This window comes from Triturus cristatus, chromosome 12 (genome assembly GCF_964204655.1).
Source record: "Triturus cristatus chromosome 12, aTriCri1.1, whole genome shotgun sequence".
In the NCBI taxonomy this organism is placed as follows: domain Eukaryota; kingdom Metazoa; phylum Chordata; class Amphibia; order Caudata; family Salamandridae; genus Triturus; species Triturus cristatus.
In genome coordinates, this window is record NC_140595.1 from 24,318,992 (window position 1) to 24,342,681 (window position 23,690).

At 44.4% G+C, this 23,690-nt stretch overlaps 1 protein-coding gene across 1 annotated transcript in view; it reads left to right on the forward strand.

The window, feature by feature from the left end:
• The window catches only part of SUGP1 (SURP and G-patch domain containing 1), a 120,933-nt gene that overhangs the window by 35,213 nt on the left and 62,030 nt on the right, over window positions 1-23,690 (forward strand). Inside the window, exon 5 of the mRNA XM_085639720.1 lies at window positions 4,070-4,193. Within this exon, the coding sequence (XP_085495846.1) occupies window positions 4,070-4,193 (124 nt within the window). The remainder of the gene's footprint in view (window positions 1-4,069; window positions 4,194-23,690) is intronic.

Below are 23,690 nucleotides of genomic sequence, written 5' to 3' on the forward strand. Positions count from 1 at the left end.
TCTGGTGATAATCTTGCAGTGCCTTGATATCATGAGCTCTGCAGTTGTGACCCAGGGTTCAGCCTGAGGTCCCTGTCATCTAGTACTAGATGTGTTTGCGTGCTCTCAGTTCATTCTTAATCAGATAGGTTGACTACCTCTATAGTATTTCTTTATTACAACAGAGTGACTTCTCCAATGAACCATTTTTCTGTTACTCATAACCCTCCCATGAACTTACACAGGTTGGTGGCACATCTCTTGGGGTGCCTCTACTTCTAGTCTCCCATGTTTTGAGGGCTGGAGGAGAGTAACAACTGTGTGAGTTTTAGCTCAGTTCTGGGTCCGGGCTACTGAGACTCCCACTTTGGTCTGGAGGATCTACTGTGTGCAGTAAAATTGCACATTGTCAAAGCTTGCTGTTTTTTGCAATGTTCATTCTGTGTCATTTTATCAAGATTCAGATCCTGTAGTGAAAGTCCCTAAAACAGTGTCCATGCACTAGATGCCTATGGTCTCACTTCCCAACTCTGCTAGCCTTCCACCAGCTGAAGTAAAATTGAGGCCTAATGTCCGCACTGTTGAGATTTCGCTTTATTCCATTGACTTTCTGCTCTTAATTCATCTTTAATCTGACTGTATGAAGTTTGGAAGGGCGAAGAAAATCTAATTGTGCAGCTCCACAGATGTTTCTTGGACTACTGAACTCATTGGCATCTTCCCCACTTTGTTGTCCCCTGTTTCTGTCTTTTTGCTTAATGCTGTGAATCAGCTATCTAATGCCATGTGCATCTGCTACTTTTAGAGAGCAAGTACAGGTGTATCTGTGACTGAAGTGTTTGGTGAGATGCTGACAAGTAGTCTGATTGTGATGATTAAAGCGGCACAATGTTGATGTGAGGCTTGGAGAGGAGAAGTTAGATAGGAGTGATAGGCCTAGCTCACCAGGAGAGCCTACGGTATGTGATGGTGTGTGCAGCTAAGGAGAGGCTGAGGCCCAGAGCTTTAAATGCAGGCCAGAGGTTGGTGAAGGAGCTTCTGGAGGCTGGGCTACATTTGTAGAAAGAAAGTACAACAATTAACTTGACACCAGAGATTTAAAAAAAGGGTGGAATACTCCTAAAACTATACAGGCCTAACACTCAGATACTTAGAGCCTTAGCTCTGTTTAGCACCATTCCTTTTTTTTCTATTTACTTATTGAACAAAATATTGCAGTAATTGAGCAGCATCATTTGGGGGGGGGGATCAACCCCTAATTTAAAGGCACTCTCTGGCGCAGTGGAGGCCATGAAATCAGAAGCGGTTGGGACAGCCAATGACCATGTCAAGCCCAGAAGTTCAAACATATCTGCTGTGGGTGGTTAATGAGTGCCGAAACCCTGCCTTCACAGATGGCAAAGAAATGAGGGCTATCTTGCTGTCCTGTTTGAATATTGTTCCAGAGCAGTTTACTCTGGTAATTCCACAAACACACTGAAAACTACAGTGGTTTTTCTGTCTGTCCAAGACAAGGGTGGTTCTATAAATGAACTCCATTCAGTGGAGGGATGTAGGAATGGTCTCCATATCAGACCATGACGAGCCAAGATGGAGGGAGACTGAAGAAAACATTCAGTGGGAGATTTTGTGGAGGGTGCTGGGAAACAGGAGTATGGAGGAAATGAGTGGCAAATGTGGGCATGGAGAGATGGTTTCAGTAGTTTCAAGAGGTGCAGGTAAACAGATGGAGAGGTAGAGAGGAAGCAGAAGAGTTATAGGGTGATGAGCAGGCAAGGGTTAAGGAGAAGATACAGGAAACCGATGGGATGGAAGCAAAGCATATGGAATGTTAAGTGGATTGTGAAGATGGAGAACAAGGTGAACCTACGCAGGGACTGGTGATGAGCACAAAATTTGATCTTTTGTGTGAAAGAATAATTATTTGATGTGTTAACCTGATTAATCATTTCTCTCATTATATATGTTCAAACTCCCAGCGTGTCAGGTTCAAGTTCTTCCAGCGTAGTTGAGCTGTGCTTTACAGTTATGGGCTAACTAACCGTGTAGGGCACAGGGTTCACGCCTAGATCTCTGCTTTGATCTATCACTGAAGTGGACAGTCAGAAATTCTGCCTGCCTCTCACTCGGGAAGGTTATAAGATAAGGTTTGTAATTCTGGAGTGTCAGCAGGAACTCCCTTTGCCTTCTGCAGAGGACACATTGCCCTAATTTCCTGAACACCTGGAAAATTTGCAGCATGGATGGTGTTTCTTCAAGCCTCCAAAAGCTGGAGCCATTGTATGGCAAAGTTGTACCATCACTTGGCCGTCTTGTTGGTTCGCACTGTGGTGTCTCCTGCTTTACGCCTTTTCTCGCACCAGATAAAGCTGCAAACATCTAATAAATTCTACAAACATAAGTGGGAAAACAAAGGTGCAGGCATAACTAGAAAGCAACTGTTCTCAGGGAGGGTGAGGCCTCTGTTCATTCGTGCACAGCAAAATCCACTTTTAATGGCTTCAATAAGCTGTAGAATTCTTTTGCACTTGGGCCACACACACACAGTGGGCTCATTGCCGAGTGTAGTGCCTGAGGTCCTTTTTTTACATGGTTTTATTAGTCATTGCAACTGCTCACCAGCTGTTCCTCTTGGAGGATGAAGCTTACAATCAGTGATAGAATCCCGATTGATACCTTCACTAAAGACCCTAAAGTTAACTCATTTAACACATTCAATAGGGTTCCAAGATTCTCCTCAATTATTTTCTAAGAACTGGAACGCTGAACCAACTTTTTTTTTTTATTATCCTGCATTTATTTCAGTTATTTTAATAAATGTTGTGTAAGCCAAACCTTGGGTGTAGTTGTGCAAAGTTCTGAATTGACTTGGATTTTCTGGCCTTACTTAGTCCTGGTAAACATGTGGTAGGTACATAGCAGGAGACAATAAACCCTGTTCTTATAAAGTTCTATGTGAATTAGAAGAAAAACAACTTTGGGAAACAGATTCTGAACATCCTATGCCTATCAACCATTTTTCGCAATTCACAAAATACAATGTGTACTTTTTATTTTGTTTTATTTGTGTTCTTTGTACCTAGGCCTAATTTTTCCATATTTAACTGCATGTGGATATCTCCCAACCACCTCCATATATTTCTTTCCTCTCACCTTTCATCTGCCTTCCTTAGTGGCTGGTGCTCTCTGTGGTAAAATTCTGTGATACAATTAGAACCTCCCTCGAACCCGGTTCAGCATCTCACTCCTTGACTCCTACTAGGTGACTTTTATTTAAAAAAATATATTTTAGTCCTATCTTTTTAACCAATCGTATATTAGCCCCTTTGCTGATCCTACTTTCTATCCGTCTTATCTTCGAATGTCGCACTTGGTTCCAACTTTTGATAGAGAGTAAGTCAGAAGCTGTTTTTTTTTAATGAGAAAGGGGGAAACTTACATTTATTTATTTTCCTCTGTGAAGGAATTCTGTGAAGTGCAGTTCTTGTACAATTAGTGTCTTTCTGTTAATTATTTAAGGTCCAGGATAAATTTGATAGTGGCTCCTTTTGATTTGGTTCATTGTTTTTTCTTTTTCCTCCAGTTTTTCTCCGATCATACCTTTCTACAGGGTTGACTTGATAAAGCTGGTTTTCCCAGCTTGATATCCACCACATAGTTTTTTGTATAAATTACACAATGTTTCACAATCAAAGTCTAGTTCTAGAAATCTTTGGAGGTGACTTCTACCCCAGTGGTACTTTCTATTGCACAACTTCAAAAAGCTTTGATGCATTTCCATTGCATTTGTCCTGTGGGCAGCTGGCTGATACTTACCTTGTTTAAAAATAATGATTTGATTTTGTACCTCCCCTTGAATGTAAAGGAAAGCCCCCCTACTAATTTATGATTCGTTCAGTGTTATTTCTGTAATGTTTGCTATCCGCATCACCAATCACTCTTTTCTTTAAAAGTGGTTGTGATCCGGATTCTAACAGTTTCTAAGTGGTGCGTTTTGCTCCACATCAGTTATGGATTATTTTAAGAAATAAAATGCCTATTGATTTGTTTGCTGTCTGAGTGAACGCCAGTACTGACAGGCTGCTTAAAGTTTTACCCCCAGAGGACCCCGCAATCCTGAAACTGGTGGAAGAGATGGCGGCCTTTGTAGCGGAAGGGGGCCTTGAGATGGAAAAGATGGCAATAGAAGAATACAAGGACTGCCCTGCATTTGCGTAAGTCTGTCAGCAGTAAGAACCGTGGACCCGTGAGTGATGGGGTGAACAATTTCATGTTGCAGATAAGACCAAAGGCGGCAGTCGAGTTTTACATCCCAACCCCTTGGAGAAGAGGAATGGGGTGATTTCCATAGAGGAATTTTTGTTTGGCACTAGGAAAACTCAAAAATGTATTGTATTTGTGCTATCCTCAAGCACATTGCCAACTGCACAGGCTCTACCTAGAAGGGATACATGTCAACAGAAATCTTTACATTGCTATTTGCCTTGGTTCCACCCGTCTACGACTACCTCTTTGTGTGTTGCTTTGACGCACACCGGTCTCTGAAGGTTAAGCATTTATAGTGTCTAAGAAAGAGAAGCAGTTGTGTATCCAATACAGCACACCTAACATCGACATACACAGTATATTAAAAAGGTGAAGTGCCTTAAGACACCAAAATCTGCTGTGATTATTCTACACAATGAGGTAGTAACATCTGCTCTATTAAGTGTTCCTAATAACGTGTGGGAGATTGATTTCCAGTTAACATCAACCTGCTTAGTTAGAACTAGCTACCTCAGTAACCACAGCAAAATAGCTTAAGTGGTCACCAGTAGATTGGAATTTGTGAGTTATTAATTTTTTGGTAATTTTGTAACTTACATGCTGCTCTTGTGGTATTTATCTGCAGAGTGGGTAACAGACAGGAGGAGGAAGGCGCCCAAGGGGTCAGTAGAAAATAGGGTTCTGGTGGTCACTTATTTGATGATTCTGGTGTCTGTGTATTCTTCAAAGGCCTGTGTCGAAGAGGAGCAGTTAATACTTACTAGTAAAGAACAAGGGTGTTCTCCCCCTATTTTTCTTTGTTCTTAGATCTCCTGCAGAAAGTCTATTCACCTAATTTAGGCTTCATATAGAGCAAGCATGTAATATAAGTTTGGTCAGTCTTAGCATGACCAATGGAAATAGCTTGTGCTCAGTCTTTTTAGGTCTCGCCTGACCCAGCGCTTGCGCTGGTCTGGCGAGACTTAAAGTAAGGGCTTCAAATAATGCTACCGCCGGCCACAGCTTGCAGTGCATGTGCGCAGCACTCGCGCACATGCACTGCAAGCTGTGGCCGGCGGTAGCATAAGCGGGCGCTTGCTTTTTTTTTCCTTCTGTTTATTACTTCTATGTAGTAATGGCGGCACCCTGCTTTAGCTTAAACATCTTAGGCTAAAGTCGGGTGCTGAGATTGCTTCAAAAGTAAAGAAGTAGACAATTCTTTACTTTTGAAGCAATCTCGGCACCCGACTTTAGCTTAGCATGTTTAAGCTAAAGCACGGGTGTCGCCATTACTACAGAGCAGTAATAAACCGAAACAAGCGTTGGCATAGCCAATAGGTCTCGCTTTTGGGACCTTATAAGTATTTAGTTATGCAACTGTTGCATGGCTAAACATTTATAAGGTCCCAAAGGCGAGACGTATTGGCTATGCCAATGCTTGTTTTCATCTTTATTGAGTTTGATCAATGTGCATTCCAAACATTTATTGGAGACAGTATTGACATTCCTAATAATCACATACATATTGTCAAATTTTGGTAGTATAAATTGCAGTCAAGTCACTTGACAGTATGGTATCAAAGAACAGAACATTCAACCAATCAATTGCCATTGCAACCCGCAAGCAATCGGAATAGAATTTAAGTGGTGCAGCCGGAGTTAAAACATACCCACACTAGGAAGGGTTGGGGGGTGGATGAGGGGACACATCGGGTGGAAGATGGGCTTTGTGCACAGTATTTAGAAAGCTTTTAGACCTTGCCACAAACATTTCCTTGCCATTATTACTTGTCATTATCCTAAGCTGTAGATTACAGGTTTTAAATGTTTAGCATATTCTTTGAAATCCTAAAACAACAATGTCGCACAAGGAAAAACAACCTGGGTTGTTGCATGCTTGTCTTTCTGGTGTAGTGTTTTTGGACCGTCTCTTGGCATGGAATGTTCCTGAATAACAAGGACATACCACCCGTGTTCTTGTTTCCCAGTCTCCTTTAGCTCGATTAGGTGTGCCCTTATACTGCATTGCTTTTTTTGTTCCTGTGTACAGCTTCCATGTGTACTTGCATCGCATTTTTCCTGGCCTAGTGTTGCTTAGTTTAGATTTCCCGCCTCCTTCTGGCCCGAATCTACCTCTCCTAGTCTTTCTTTTCCCTTACCACCAAGTTCGTTTCTGAGGTTCTCTTTGTCCACCAGACAAAGGTCTTTGTCTCTGATAATCAGATAGGTATGCACCTATCCAGCGATACTACGTGATATCTGCACTGCGAAACCATAGCTCTGCTGTCTCTGACCAGCGATTGATTGTTTTGACGTCTATGACAGCAGAGAGATGACTCAGCTTACAAATGTGCGATAACTTTGCTGTCAGCATAGGGCGTGATAATCAGCCAGTTGAGGAAGTGATTTATGTCTAAGTTTATGGGTGGTTGAGGGTGCCTATGGCTAATGAAGAATAGCAATGTTGACTGAGGAAAGTGCAAAATCGCTCTTCGATGTCCGTGTCAGACAAGTAGTTATTTAGAGGAGTGGCTGGCATAGATATTGTAGGACACGGACTCCTTTATATAGTGGACCAAAACGAGGTACACTGTGCAAAAAAGTCCAGGTAAACTGCAATCCGTTTACAGAGGCACAAATGATAACCCAAATGCTCTTTTTAGGTTGTGTGAGCAAGCGGTTACTTATATCGGAGGGTAGTGCTAAGCATTTATTGCACACACAAAGGCAGTAAGCTCAATAAAGAAATCCGACACCAATTTATAAAAAATAACACCTACTTTTATAGGAATTTAGATACCAAGATAACCGAAATCCGCTAAGTACTTTTCGAGTTATGATTTATTACAGTTTTAAAAGTTGACAGTGCAATTTTTGGGTGCTGTAATGTTATCCTTTGGGGGGAAACATATACTGGATTTGGGCACTTAACAGAGGCCTACGTGGGAGAAGTGCCATCTTTCTTGCATGTTATGCCCCCACTTTTTGCTGAATTGCTGAATGTGCTTTGACTGAGTGTGCCCTGGGCTCCTGCCAATCAGGTGCCCAGGGCCTATGTTCCTTCCCTAAAAACTGTGCTGAAACCTAAAACCCAAATTAGCAAACCCTGGCCACATGACAGCCCCTGGTAAATGGTACACTAGGTACCCAGGGCCTTGTGACCAGGGAAGGCCCCTAAGGGCTGCAGCACTTATTGTGCCACCCTTAGAAGCCCTGTACCCTGACACAAACACACTGCCCTTGCAGGCTGAGTGTCTGGGTATAGAACAAAAATAGAGAGTCGACATGGCACACATCCCTGTGTGCCATGCCCACAACACACACTGCCCTGGCATACATCAGCCACCCCTCTAGCTGGGTGCCCTATGCCAGTAGTGTGGGTACAGGAGCATGATCCCTGTGCCCCTACAGTACCCAGGTCCATTCCTGGGCACTGTAAGTGCAGTGCTGCCATTTAAGAGTATATGGTGCTGGGAGATCGTCAACACGAACTCCACAGCAACATGATGGCTCCACTGAAGACTGAGAAGTTTGGTATCAAACTTCTCAGCACATTAAACCCGCACTGATGCCAGTGCAGGATTTAATGTACAATGCACGACAGAGGGCATTTTAGAGATGCCCCCTGAACCTAACCTACAATCCATGTCTTGTCTGAGGGGCTGCCTAGGCTGCCACACAGCAGACATGTTGTTGGACCCCTGGGTAGAGAGCCATCCGCTCTCCTGGGCCTGCGACAATGCACATCCTGGGCGAGGTCTCCTCCCCTAGGATGGGCAGGGGAAGCATCAAAGGTATGCAGCCTTTGTGAGCTTCTCCAGGCCACTTGCTGTACTCAGCAACTGGCCCCACCGGTTCTAAACCCCCACTCTGGCAGGAAGACTGGCCGGAAACCCCAAGGAAGGACAGGGGGTGTGCCAGCCTCTGCCAACCCCACCCCTCAGGTGGGGGAGGCGAGGTGAGGTGAATCACATCTCCGGGCTCCCGCCATCTTGAAGATGGGGAGCCCTTCCCAATCAGGACTAGGCCACTGCCCCCTCCCACAGGAGAGTGGCAGGATAGGGGGTGTACCCACCCCAGAGCAGGGACCCAGTTGTCCCTGCCCTTTACCTACCTGTAACGCCCCTAAATTTAGTATTTAGGGGCACCCTAAACCTTCCTTAGATCCAGATTCCCAAACAGCAAGAAGATCAAGAAGACCTGCCGTGCAGCTGCTAACAAGAGGAAGCCACCAACTGCTTTGTCCCCAGCCATACCGACCTGTCGACCCTCGAACCTGCTCCTGCTAAATCCCGGCATCTCCCGTGGCCAGCAACCTCACAAACCCCGGCGGACCTGGCTACCTTGTGACTCTAAGCATCTGGGACTCCCACGAGCAGTGGTACTGCTCAAAGCAAGTAACTGACCCCTGGCATCAGCCAGGAACTGCGAACCCTGCACACTCTGCACCCGCCAAGCCTGGCCTGTGCTGGAGTGGACAAAGACCACGAGGACGTCCCCCTGGCGACTGTGACCCCGAATCCAGCACCCAAGGACCCACCTCGACGCTCCTGACAACGCCTGCAGCCTCAGAACCAGGTACCCCTCCCCAACAGCTATCAACAGAGGGTAAGATTTCCTGACCCCAAAAGGCACCCCTGCACATGGGGTGCCCTACGGCCCCCTGTGCCCAACTCCTGGGTACCTACCTATCCTCCAACTACCCAACTCACCTCTCAAAGTGGTGGTCACACCTGAAGAATCTTCGTCCCCGAGCTTGCTTGCCTTTGTTGGTTCTTGAACTTCTCCATTGCAATCCATTGAGTGCCCGACGGCTCAAAAGCACCCTGCACCCAGCCGCCCGAGTGGCCCTGGCAGTGCAACTTCTACTCTAACCTACCTCCCCATTTGCCCTGAGCAAATGACCAGGAGCTCAGCTCCCACAGCCGCGGGCCCAGCTAGCCAGCAGCCACCAACCACGGGCCCCCTGCCTCCCATAGGATAACATTGGGCCTACCTCACTCTGCACCCGGCTGCCCCTGTTCCCTGAGGGTGTAACAACTGTACTTACCTGACCCTGGGAGACCCCTGAGTCTATGCCCAGAACCTTAACTCTGCCAGTCGAATACTTACCCAAATGCCGATAACTCACTTTTCTTCCATAGGGTAACATTGACTGGTTTCACTTGAAAAAAAAAAGTGTGGAGTTTCTAAACTTTAAAATATTCACCTAAAATCAACCGAGTAACGAAATCGAAAATACTCGCCTGCTATTAGGAGAGATCCCAGTGCTAGATCTTGGTGCCCAGCACTGACCCTGAAAAGTAATCACAACCATACTTACCGCGAACTCAATTTTCTTCTATAGGAAACCATTGACTGTTTTTCTGTGAAATTTCTTCTAAGTGCCGATTTTTTCAAACTACAAATATTCTTTAAAAATCGTACCAGCTGTGAAAACTTAATTACTTACCTGTTTTAGATAAATGTCCCAGTACTGAGCCTAGGAGCCCAGCACTGGATCACAAAAGTAACAAGAACATACTTTACCTGCAACTTGAATTTCCTTCCATAGGATAACATTGCCTGGTTTTTGCTGAAAAAGTTTCTAAGTGTCTGTTGTGTTTGCATATTGTGTCCCTGCGTGGACACCGTAGTTCTGCTCTATGTTATCCCTGCTGATACGCATATCGGGCAGGTAGTCCAGGCAGACAATACTAATTGAAACGGTTTGCATTCCTGAATAGTTCATACGTAAAATGAAAGGATGTGTTCCGGTTTGCTGACATTTGAATGTGTCAAATATTAAGACTTCAACTTGATGCAGTGTGGCTGAGGAAGTTGGATAAACGATATTAAAGGTTGCTGATCAACGTACTGTGGAAGTCTCCGTAATAATGGAATCAACTGTCACTCACCAACGGATGCACAGAAGTTCAACTGTCAATTCACAGCTGACTAGTATGCCTGCGTAGTACACGTGGTGACGTGTTCGACGTCAAGACTCCATTTTACTTTCCAGGTCAGCAGTCTAGTTTACGTGCTTCGACGTGGGACGCCATTTTGAACAATTAAGTTTCACCGTATGCGCGTTTAAGCTTCACACCGTGTTCGCCACCTGCATTTCAGTCATCGCGCTTGAGGATAATTCGAGGTAACAATTATAGCGGAGCGCGCATAACATTATTACTACTGTGCTTGCATCCTGGAAATGCTGACCTACTGTGCAAATATTAAGAGTACAGTGAAGTTCCCTTTCTTCATTACTTCAGTGCATTATTGTTATGGAAGCAAATACTTCAAGATTTGAGTAAACATTAATATAAATATACAGATCTACACTGCTGTGGGAACTTACAACGTTACCATTCTCCTCATTTTGCTTCAAGTAAATAACCTTGTGCACACTTGACTATTTTTTTTTTGCCCTTTACACCTTCCCATCTTCTCCTTGTTGGTATAATTATATTTGGTACATATACTTAGCATATTATATCCTTGCACATTTCAACATGGCATCTGGATGTGTTTGGAATTTATCTCCAGCTGAAACATTTTTACGCGGAGGGAGCGAACCTACACTAAAGTGGGAGGAATGGAGGGAGTATTTTCTAAATGACATTTCTACATTGGAGGAGGATGATGTTAAACCTGAAAAAAAATACAAGATGCTAATGCATTGTGTTGGTGCTGGTGGCATCAAAGTGTATAACTCCATTAACAAAAAAATAAGGGCTGAAAATGAAGGTGACATTTTTCAAAATGCAATTGATGATTTAAACACATATTATAAACCAACAGTCTGCGTAGGTGTGGATAGCTACAAATTCTTTCACAGAAAGCAAGGGAAAGATTAATCAATTGATGACTACGTCTCAGTGTTAAAGAATCTTGCCATAAATTGTCGGTTTGGTGCACTCCATGATGAGTTCATCAGGGATCAAATAGTAATGCAGGGTTCAAATGAAAATATCCAAGATAACCTGTGGGCCAAGGGCGAATACCCTTTGCAAAATATCATAGACATAGCACGCAAGGCTGAACTGACGGGACGCTGTGCCAAGGCAGTGCTTTCTGAAGAAAAAGACAAAAAAAAACAGTGAAAGTGTAAATAAAGTGAGTGATCCGAAAACCAACGTAAAACAGAGTTGGAATAAAGGTGGACAAAAAATGCAAAACCAAAAGTATGACACAAAAAGCTGGGGGCGCTGTTACAGATGTGGAAGTGCGTCCCATTTGGCAAATGACTTAAAATGCCCTGCACGTGAGGTAAAATGCTCAAATTGTGGGTTAAAAGGACATTTTTCAAAAGCATGCAACAGACTTAAAACCAAACAAGTAAAAATAGTTTCAGAAGCTAATGAATTCAAACAAGATTTGTCTGAGGAGGACGATATGAATATGTTTGTCCTCAATATTGAAGTTGGAAAAAAGGGAAATTCTGCATATGAGAATGTTACAAAACGAAAAAACCTATATGCAACATGACCATTGGTGGTATAAACATAAGTATAGTGGCAGATTCAGGCTCACCCTATACCATTGTAAATTAAAAGGTGTGGTCAGAGAAGTTTAAGGGAAAAATTGGAGAAAATCTAAATAAACCTGACATAGTAATAAAGTCTTTCACTGGTGAGCCAATTGATGTGCGAGGTTACAGAGCCCTCACTTTTGCTTACAAAGGAAGGGAATCCATTTGTAAACTATATGTATCGAAGGTCGGTCCGTCTGTTCTGGGATGGATGGACCAGGGCAATCTCGGAATTATTCTGGATCCAAGAAAAGAAGATCCTGTGCTAATCATAGCAGAGCAAGGAGATTTTAGTAAAAGCCTAATTGATGAGTTCCCGCGTGTCTTCAGCAAGAAAATTGGTGCCTTAAGAGGGTACCTGCACAAAATTAAACTTAAACCAATCACCACCCCAGTGGTACATAAAGTCAGAAACATTCCTTTTGCCATAAAAAGAGAAGTTAAAGAACAACTCGACAATCTGCTAGGAGAAGGAATAATTGAGAGAGTGGAGGCTTCAGAGGGGGTCGCGCCTTTAGTAGTCGCGAAACGGCCCAATGGCTAATTAAGACTATGTGTGGACCTGCGTGATCTTAATAAAAACATAGTGGTCGAGCAATACCCTCTACCTATGATCAATGAGATGCTGGCCACAACAAAGGGTGTAAAATGGTTTTCTACGATTGATTTGAAGTCTGCATACCACCAAGTGCCACTTCATAAAGACAATAAAAAACTCACAACGTTCATTACACCATTCAGATGTTACAGATTCACAGGTGTCCCATTTGGGTTGGCCTCTGCAGCCGCAATTTTCCAAAGGTTAATGCATAATATGTTTGATGGAATCCCGGACATCTTAATTTTTCAAGATGATATTCTGGTCATGGTAAGAACAAAAACAGAACATGACAAAAAAGTGAGGCAGGTTCTTGAAATATTAAATGGAAAAGGATTAACTGCTGAATATCATAAATGCAAATTTGGATGCAACACGGTCAACTACCTTGGACATCAAATTACTGGTGATGGTATTAGCCCAAAAAAAGAGTTGATGGATGCCATCATGGACTCGCCGGTTCCCACCAACAAAGATGAATTAAGATCACTCTTGGGAATGGTGGAGTTCTATGCGAGGTTTATAAGAAATTTCTCGCACAAAACTTATGAATTGAGGCAACTCCTCAAATTGAAGAATACATTTGTATGGACTGATGACAGGCGTTTCAGAAAAATAAAAAAAGATATGTGCTCTGCTCTACCTCTAAAAGGTTTTGATACTTCACTTAGGAGCTTTGTGACAACTGATGCAAGCAACAAAGGGTTAGGTGCTGTGCTCTCACAAAAAGACTCCATGGGTGTAGAATACACCATAGCTTTCGCATCACGCTCTCTCACTCCCTCTGAAGAGAACTTTTCGGTGATTGAGCGGGAAGCCATGGCTTGTGTGTGGGCTTTGGAACACTACAGGCATTTTGTGTGGGGCCGCAAAGTCACCTTATGCACAGACCACAAACCATTAACAAAAGTTTTCACCACCAAGGGTTTGTACACGCCATCCCCGAGACTGGCCAGACTTTCTGTACGCCTTTTCGACTTCATGTATGAAATTGAGTATGTTCCTGGAATCAAAAACGTTATTGCAGACTTCCTAAGTAGAATGCCCGTAGATCATCCTACTAGTGAAACATTTTCCGAGGTGGAAGAGAATGCAATAGCAGCCGTTTTGGAACAGGACAGTGGCATATCTAGTGATGAATGGTTCATGGAGCAGGAACATGACAGCACCATAATGCAAGTCATACAACTTCTGAAAGAAGGCTGATGCACAAAGAATAAGCTTAAAGAACAACTCCAAGCATTTTGGGAGTTTAAAAATGAATTGTCATATGAGGATGGTTTCCTCCTCAGGAGTGGAAAATTCGTACCTCCCCACAAGATCAGATGTAAACTTTTAAAACTGTGTCACGAAGGGCATTTAGGCATAATCAAAACGAAGGAGAGGGTTAAAAACATGTACTGGTGGCCAGGAGTCAATCTGGGAATTGAACGTACAGTGAGAGAGTGTGCTCTTTGTATGACATCAGACAAAGCACAGGTAACATTCAGACCGCCTCTCCAACCATTAACCAGCCCAAGAATGCCTTGGGAAAGATTCGGAATAGACATTATGGGTCCAATATCTGAAGGTCATGAAAAATCGTATGTTTTTGTCATAATAGATCATTTTTCAAAATGGCCAGAAGTAATATTCACCAAAAACCCCGAGGCATTGTATATTATAAAGTTTATGGATAGTGTTTTCTGTCGTGAAGGAGACCAAAACAAATCGTAAGTGATAATGATACCCAATTTACCTCAGACATTTTCAAAGATTATCTTTTGAAAAACAATATTAACCACAAGACCACATCTGTCTACCACCCAGCAGGTAATGGGGCTGTTGAGAGATTCAACAGGGTAATTAAAGGCATAATACAAATAGCAACGGACTGCAGTGGAGGTGTGAAACACTAAAGACTGTTTGGGCTTATAGAATCACCCCATGTGAGACAACGGGACACAGTCCTTCTGAACTTATGCGTGGGAGGACACCGTTGTCAAAGGACAGTGCGGGTTGGATCAAAGCCGCCAGGAAAGTTGACTGGTCATCCAAACAGGTTCATGATGATCTTGTGAAGTCACAAGCAAAAGAATACTATGACAAAACGCATGGAAGCAAACTTGTGGTTCTTAAGGAAGGTGACTATGTCAAAGTGAAAAAGAGTGGTCATATCACAAAAGGTCAAGAGAAATAAACCCCGCCGTTGCGAGTCCGTGTGGTGTATTGCAATTCTGCGCTTCTTAGTGATGGTAAGGTGTGGCACTTTTCCAATCTATCAGCATTTAGACATCCTTGGGATGATTCATATACCTACACTTCTAAAGAACCAGCCAGTGGATCCGGCCTGGAACCCATGGACACAGCCCTGCTCAAGCAGGGGCACGACTGCGACTTTGAGTGCGATATGCAAATGGATCCTACATCCAGTGCCGACCAGGGCGAGGGCGCTCCTTCTGGACAGGTTGTGATACCCAGTCCCCAGGATGACAGGATCAGAAGCAGGTTGCCAGTGCCACCGGTTTTGGACACTGATATACCGGTAGCGACCAGCAGGGCTGGTAGACTGCTTGGTCCGCCTGCTTATTTAAGAGATTATATTTGTGAGTGAACATTTGTTCCCTGTTTCTCTTTTCTCCTTCTTCCTCTGTTTCCCTAGGGGGAAGGATGTGTTATGTTTGCATATTGTGTCCCTGCGTGGACACCGTAGTTCTGCTCTATGTTGTCCCAGCTGATACGCCGTATCAGCTGTGACGTCACCAGCTGCCATCTGTCGTTGACAGCTGATCACTTAACCCATCGGATGTTTCTTCTACTCCGCCTCCGGAGTTTGTGTTGGCGCATACTAAAATAAAGTACATCTTTAACCAACATCTTCGAGTTGTGTATGCAACAGTGTCGATTTTGCAAACTTATAAATATTCATTAAAAATCACCTGTATAACCTAAACTCATTCTCTCAACTGCTTACAGGTGGTACACTAGTGCTGGATCCAGGACCCAACACTAAGTGTCAACTTTTAAAATACCAAAATATTGCTTAAAAATATCAGTAACTAAAACGTATTTACTCACTTGTTTCCAAGAACTGTCCCAGGACTGAATCTAGGATCCAGGACTGGAGTTAGAAAAGTAATCCTGAAAGTAATCAATTGCATATAACTTAAAATTCTCATTGAGCTCAATGTATTATTGTGTTGCCTATTGCAACAAACTGTAACTATTGCATTTCAAGTCAATTGCCTATTGAAAAGTATTTAACTAAAGCATCTCATTCTGAGAAAGTATATTTTGATACCTATTGTTGGTTCTAAAATAAAACAACCATATATTTTTATATACAAACCATTGGCCTAGAGTTCAGTTCTTGAGTGTGTGAGACCATTTGCTGACTGAGTGTGTACAACAAATGCTTTACACTGTCCTCTGATACTGCCTTACTGCTCGACCAAGTTACCACTTTAGTGAGTAAGGTTATATCTAACTTTAGCCTCTGCCAAACCTCTGGGGACTGTGGACTCTGTACACACTGTACCTATTTGGGAACAATATATACAGAGCCACTTTCCTACACTACAGGACTGTTATTCTGGACTTAAGTGAGTATGGGGAAAGGTCCATGGCCACACCAACAGGTCACCTGGGACGTCGGGGTGCACAGGTGTTATATGGCGTCAGGTGCCCCATTCACTTCAGTAGGGAACGGTCCGGCCAGAAAGAGACTGGGACTGGGGGACCTGTCCAGAGGAACCCAAAGGGGGGCTCGGACCTTTAGATACGTGGAAGCATAGGAACACTGTTGGTCCACTTCTCCTCTGACTGTAGGGCTCGGTTGCAGTGGTTTCTTTTAACATCATATTCGGTGCTGTAGTCCCTCGCGGTTGGAGGAGCCTGCAGAAAGAGGCTGCAGACGGCGACTCGAAGTCCAGTTTGGCTAGACCCAAGGCTGGTCTCAGCTCTTGTGGGCATCACCTCCATAAGGCTTGGGCTGTAGTGCACTTGTGCAGGGGAGCTTTGAGGTGTTTGGTGGCAGCTGTCGGGGACTCAGTCTTTGTTTTTGGTATCTGCAAATAGGAGCAAACCGGACGCGTGGGCCATTCTTTATGTGGATCTCACTGTCTCAGAAGTTCCTTGACGTGCAGGTCGTTTTTTTTTCTCTGCAATGGTGTCCGGTCTGGTCACAACAAGCCTTGGCTGCTGCAAGAGGTCCAGTACCCGAGGTATTTGTGTTGTGTGGCTCTGGTCGATCCTGGCGTCCCCACACTTGGAGGGAGGATGGATCTTAACTATAGGAGCGCTAATTCTTCCTGGGCAGCTACTGTGTCAGTAGTCCCCGTAGGTGGCAGGTCAGTGTAGTGGGCTTTGCTTATTTGGTGCCTGCGGCTGCAGGGGAGTACCTCCTCTACGTCAATGGAGTTTCTTTGGTAATTGGCGAAGCACTGGCAACCCTCTGGGTTCTGTAGAGTTTGCACAGTGGCAGGACGAGTCAGTTGCTCCACGAGGGTCGGGTGCAGCAGGTAGGCTAGTACGGTTGGCGCCAAGTAAGTCGTGCTCTTCGGTTTTCGGGCCAATAGTCTTCTTTGTCCATGCCTTCTTCTGTGTCAAAATCTGTAGTCTTGTTATCAGGGGGTCCCCTAAATACTCAATTTAGAGACATTAAGGGGAGTAAGGGGTAGTAGCCAGTGGGCTACTTACCCCTTGGGTCACTACATCCCCTAGATGACCACTTCCTTTGGAGAGCGTGCATCACCCTGTGCCAATTCCTAATTGAGATGGATCCAACATGACAGTTTAACACGCCTCCTGCATAGCTACTACTTCCGCCTTTCCTGGTGCCAGATTAGGGCAGGTGATGGCATTTTCCCTGACTGAGGAGGACTTGGGTTGCATATCAAAAGCAAGAAGCCTTGATATGCTGATTTACCAGTCTTCCTTGAGAAGCAGGTGTCAACACCTCTCTAGAGCAGGCATTGTTTCTGTCGTCTGAGAGTGGGGCTTTCCCCTCCTAGGGTGTCAGAAACATGTCTGTGGTGGCGGGCTGGACTGGACCAGTCAGACAGACAGCACACGAGGGCTAGTAGGGTTCAGAGGGTACCTCTAAGGTACCCTCTGGGTGTATGTATTACTAAATCCACCATGTCATGCAGCTGGCAATTGCAGTCTGTGTGGAATTTGTATGAGGGTCCCCTAGGGTGGCATAATATATGCTGGAGCCCTTGGGGCACCCTCTTTAGTACCCATGTCCTAGGTCCCTGAGGTACCATTTACTGGGGACCTACAGAGGTGCCAAAGTCAATTGTAGCACGATTAGATAACACCTCTTTTTTAGGAAGGAGCACTGAGGTCTGGTGAGCAGGCCCCATGCACTGTCAGAGTGGAAAAATCAGCATCTAGCAGCTGTAAAGGGGTCATAAAGTGGGAGGACAACTGCAACAAAAGCCTTGTTTCCTACAGTTGGCCGTCCTGCTTGAAGGAGGTGTCCGCGCTTCTGACCGGAGCAGGCATGGTTTCTGCCCTCCGAGAGTGTGTGGTCTCACCTGCAGGTGGTCAGAAACCTGTCTAGATTCCGTGGCAAGGTTCCATGCTTTGCACAGGTCCTTAAGTTGGGCCAACTTAAGTTTCTTGTACAGACCCAGGTTGAGCGCTTGTGTATTATCCTCTGTCTCAGACATGGTATTAGATCAGTTAGGAACTTTTTAGAAGATTTAAAAAAATCTAGCACACTGTACTTTTTATAGGTCGAACTGTCTAGGATACATTTAAAATTCCAATACAAATGGACTGTGATACTTAACCAAGGCCCTAACAGTACAAATTTAGCAATTTTGAGAAATTGGCAGAAATGCCGTAATTTTTTTTTTTAACTAATGTCTGTTCTGTATTTACTTCACGGAGTCACCTATTGGCCAAGTGGTATCAGCAAATGCAAAGTCTTGTATCCAACTGCTCAACCACCAATGTAGGAAGCTGGCTCTTTATATACTGGACCAAAACGAGGTACACTGTGTAGAGTCCAGGCAAACCCAGTTGGTTTACAGAGGCACACATGTTAACCCACATGCTCTCTTTTGTTGTAGTGTGGGTGAGAAGTTAGGCTTATCAGAGGTTAGTGCTAAGCATTTGCTGTACTCACAGAGCCAATAAATGAGACACTCTAGAATTAATCCGGGACCAATTTAGAAAAATAAGCCATATTTGTATGTACATTTTGATACTAAGAACTTTATCAAGTAATTATTTTTTTAAATAGTACTTAAATAGTTAACTTAAATGTATCATCGATGCTTCACTGTGGCAGAAAAGGGATATGTTGCAAACAGTTATTTGCGATTGGATTTTGGCCGTCTCCTTCGGGACTTAGAGTTGGGGGGGTGCCAAAGTCCAAAGTACCACCAGCAGGTTAATCGTTACCTGCCCTGGGGTGTCCTGGTGCAGAGGTGCTGGACGGGTTGGTGGCAGTGCGCGCTACGCCAGTAGGAAGAAAGGGCGCCTCCTAAAACAGGCTGTAGAGGGGGACTTGAGGACAAGTTTGGTAGCTCACAATGGGGGCTCAGGTCACAAAGGTCCTGGGAACAAGAAAGCACAGTCAGTTTATTGGTGCCAGGCTGGGGCGCTTGGGTGCAGAGCGAAAGGTCAGCTGGACTCTGTGTCCAAGGGCCTTGCGGTCCACTCTGGAAGTGGGTCTCTGCGGTGCCGACGTCCCTCAACGGCTGCTTTTTCTCAGTGTCATTGGAATCTGGATTGGACTCTCATGGTCTTTGCTTGGTGCAAGGGGTTCGTTATCCCGGGTATCGGCTGTGCCGCTCCTGTCTGTCCTGGTGTCCTCTCACTTGGTCGGGAGACAGATCTAACCTTCAGGTGTACAAGTGACTCTTCCTGGGGGATGCTGCGTCGGGCTATCCGGGGAGCGGCAATTCGGTGAGCCGGACTTTGGTTTTTGGTGCCTGCGGACTGCAGGGGAGCAGCTCTTCTACTCCGAGAGATTGCTGGCAATTTGCAAAGAGCTTGCATTCTCATGGGGTTCTTGGAAGCTGGTCAGCTGCAGGACGAGTTGCTGGTTACGATTGTCAAGACTTGGTGCTGGCAGGGTTTGGCGCCAAAAGTCCACAGCTGGTTTTCAGTTCTCGCTTTTATCGCACATCTTCTTTGACCTCTTCATTCTGATCCGTCAAATCTAAATTCCTGGTGTCAGGAGGGCCAGCTAAATACTCAATTTTGGAGCGTTTGGGGAGTGACACATAGTAGCCAATGGGAGTGTCTACATCCCTATATGTCCACTTCATTATTATTAATATTAATTGCCATTTGTAAAGCGCTGAGCAACTGCAAGGAGATCCTAAAGACACCATGATTAGCAGAGCCATGCTTTAAAAAGTTTGCAAAATTGCATTAAAGAAGTGCAGTTACATATATACTGAGGCAGAGTGTTCCACATTTTCGGCCTTAAATGAGCAAAAGAACGTCCGCTTGATTGAACCCAGTGGATTCTGGGCTTACAGTATCAGACCCGGCTGGCAGATCTCAAATCTCTGGAGGAAATATAAGGGGAGACCAGCTTTTGTGCATATTTCGGCAAGGCATCAAGGTGCTATAGACCACCATCCGGAATAAGTCCACTAGATCTCCAGCTGCAGAAAATATCTACATGGAGTAAAGTCAGGTCTTAAGAGCTTTCCTGAAAGGCAAGAGCTGAGGAATGGCCCTTATGTTTTGTGGAAGGGTGGTCCAGAGTGTGCATGGTCTGACGACAAGTGTGCATGGTCTGAGTGTCGTCAGCATACGACACTACGTCCATTCTCAATGACTGGATTATTGCCGCTAGAGGGACCACATACAGATTAAAAAGAGTGGGGCTCTGCAGCAGTTCACAAGGCAGAGAAAAGGTCTCTGAGTAGGAGTGCTGTATCTTCACCTTTGGGAAGGACAAGAGGGCTTATGCTTGAGCGATGCCAGGAGCTTGAAGTCTATCCAGCAGCAGCACAGGTGTGATGGTATCCAAGATTATCAGTGCCACCCATTGTCCTTTATTCAATAGCCGCCTTATACAATCAGTGGCTGATATTAATGCGGTTTCTGTCCCAAAATGTTTCCTAAAACCAGTGCTACTGTTCTGCAGTTTCCATCAAATGGATGTTAAGGTTCATCAGCAGAATCTTGGCTGGAAGAGGAATCCAGGAGATTGGATGATAATTTTTACTGTCCGTGATATCCAGATTCGGTTTCTTTAGGAGAGGCCTAATGATAGCCTGCTTCCAGCTCCGGGGGTAAGACCCGGATATGACCACACTGTTCTTTAGTTTAGAAAGTGGGTCGGCTATAATGCTGGCCGCCATTAGGAGAACTGCTGGTGGGCAGGCTTCTAGAGGTGATCCTGAGATGGTTTTCAGAAGATATTGTTATACCAACTTGGGGGAGAGTGTAGGAAACACAGAGAGACCTTTCGGCTCTTGACTTTAGCATGATGACATCCCTTTAGGTGTCAGTAAGGGCCTGCTAGTGGTACTTGACTGAATAGGCGTAGTGATGGTTAGGCCAAAACCTGTGAATGATAAGTTTGCTAGCTGATTACAGAACATTTGAGAGCCCTCTGGCTCCTCCCTGGATTGCGAGGCAGAAAGCTGCTGTACTAGCCTAAAAAGTTATTTGGCGGAAGAGGCATTCTCGATTTTGTGGGTGCAATATTTAGATTTCTTCTCAGTTAGTGCAAGCTTGTATTCTTTAATAATCTTTTTGTATGAATTTTTTTTCTTGTTCATCTTGGGTTTTCCTCCAGCTTTAGTTTTGAACATTAAGCAAAGCGCTTTAAATTGTACTCCTTTTCCAATAGGTAGCACAATGCAGCTCTCAGAGAATGGGGGAGGCAGCGGTACTGCTCGGAAGTCGAGAAAGAAGCCTTGCTGCAGAATTCTGCACAACCTGAAGACAACTGGTAGCCGCCTTGTCCGCGCCCAGATAAAGAACATTCCCATAATCCAGTCTTGAAAGGACAAGGGCCTGAATTAGCGTTCTCGGTGCCGAGTGAGGGATAATCCAGATAATTTTCCTCACCCATTTCATGACTGCAAAGCAGATGGCTGCTACTATAGCTGCTTGAGGGCGCATAGTAAGAGCATCATCTAACCAAAAGCCCAGGCTTTTCACTTTGGTAGACGGGTTAGGAACAATTCCTAAAGATGCAGGCCAGGACTCCGGGCCCCACGATTGAGGGTTTCAACCCACGGTCAGAACCTCTGTTTTGTCACCATTCAATTTAAGCAAATGTGTGGGAAGTTAGCATAACCCTAACCCAGAGAGTCTAATTCTTCTAAAGCTTAAACGGTGCAATTCTAAAAGTCGTGTCCACATCCAGTAGCCCACCTTAGGGGTGGAACTGGCCTGAGAGGGGACACAACTCCTGACTAGATAATGTTTCCGCCTGTCCTGGTACCAAATGGGCTCGGGACTGGAGTGTGGCATTCCCCCTGTCTTGGGAAGCCTTGAGTTGCATATCAAAGGCTGCAGAGGTCTTTGATGCCTCCTGCCTTGATATGCCGATCACTTATTCATACTGCTGGGAGGAGGTGACAATTCGTCCGGACGGAGCAGGCGTCGTTTCTTCCCTTACTTGCACGGGATCAGAAACCTGACTGTGGTGGCGGGCTGGTCTACACCAGTCAGCCAGAGCACTAGTAGTCAGTAGGTTTTCAGGGGCCACCTTGGTGCATATATTAATAAATCCATAAGTAGAATCAGTGTGAGTTTATTCATATGAGCTGTTTGCTACCAAACGTCTCTAGTTTCAGTGAAGCCATCATGTAGCTGGGGAACTTGTAATTACCAGTGTCCAGCACATGTACTCAAAATGGCTTCCCTGTCCCCTTGTAATATCTAAGAATCGACTTATACATCACAGGGGCAGATCTGCTCATGTAGATATGTCCACACATGTAGTATACCTATATTGCATGCAGTGTCTTCTGGAATGGCACACAGGAGGTGTGCCATATTGTCTTTACTTTTCTCTGCACCATGCCACGCAGTCTGTCATGGCAGTTTGCATGATGGTGCTGAGGGGCCTCTTAAGATGGCACAATACATGCTGCAGCCCTTAGGGACCCTCTTTAGCTTTCCTAGGTACCAGGGGTACCATTTACTAGGGACTTACAGGGGGTGCTAAAGGTTTTGTAAATTTTGCGAACCATTGTACAGTTTTAGAGAAAGAGATATGGCACCGGCGACCTGGATAGCAGGAACACAGTGCACTTACGTTAAAAGTGCATAATATACCTGGCAAAAAGTGAGGGTTCCCATGCCAAAAAGGGGCACTTTCCTACGCACACTTTATGGCCTAAGGGCTCGCGTATTCTTAAATATAAGACCTACTACAGCATTGGATTCATATTTTCTTGGTATCTTGAAAAGGAAACTATTTTTAGAAACTTTCTTTCAATTTGCATAATCCAAACCTGTTGTTTAGACTTAAGACTTGCTCTTGGCATGAGTCATATATTCATAATCTTTGGCTAGCCCAATGAGAGTTTACCTTTTTCCGCCTATTAAACCTATTTGTTGCTGCAAGATATTTCCTGAGCACAAGTCTGTTGCCTTATTTCTTACTCTTATTTCAACCAAGCTACCATCAACAGATTTTCTCGTGTTGATAAAACGCAGTTGGGAGAGGGGCGTACATAGCAAATAACCCTCATTAAATTGTTTCTCTAAAGTAGTAGCCAAATGATATTAAGACAGTTGAAGAAAAATGCACATGGACAGTGGCTTTACATCGCCATTGCTGCTTTTCTCTATGTGCCTGTCCCCATTTTTGTTAAAGTTTACCCTGTTTCAAGAGGAGTAGATTGCGAGTCAAATTGAGGTTTTCAGTTGTTTATTACCTAGTGACCATCGCTGAGAAGTGAATGTCAATGATGACTGGGAGCGTTGCAGAAAATGTAAACAAAGTATTTCCCACTCTCGTCACTTATTTTAGAACTTTTTCTGTTTTCCGCTTAGTACTCTTTGGTTGACCAACGTACTTCACATTCAAAAAGCCCCCTACACTGTTTATAACAAGCATTTACAATGCAATGGTCTCGGCATTGGTAAAGTTGGAGCTATTGGCATTGCTCATGACATTATTTTTGTTTATGTTTTTGTTTTTAAAACATTTAAAGAAACGGCATTGTCATGAGCAATGCCAATAGCTCTAACTTTACCAATGCCGAGACCATTGCATTGTAAATGCTTGTTGCTAGTGCTTGTCGGTTTCAGTGTTTAGCTACAGAAGCCGGGTTTCCCTCCTAAATCGGTCTCGATGGTTTTATTGGGTGTTATCTCGCCGTGGACATGCATCATTCTTAGCTTTATCTGAAGGACAAGTCAATCCGGACCACCCTGAAT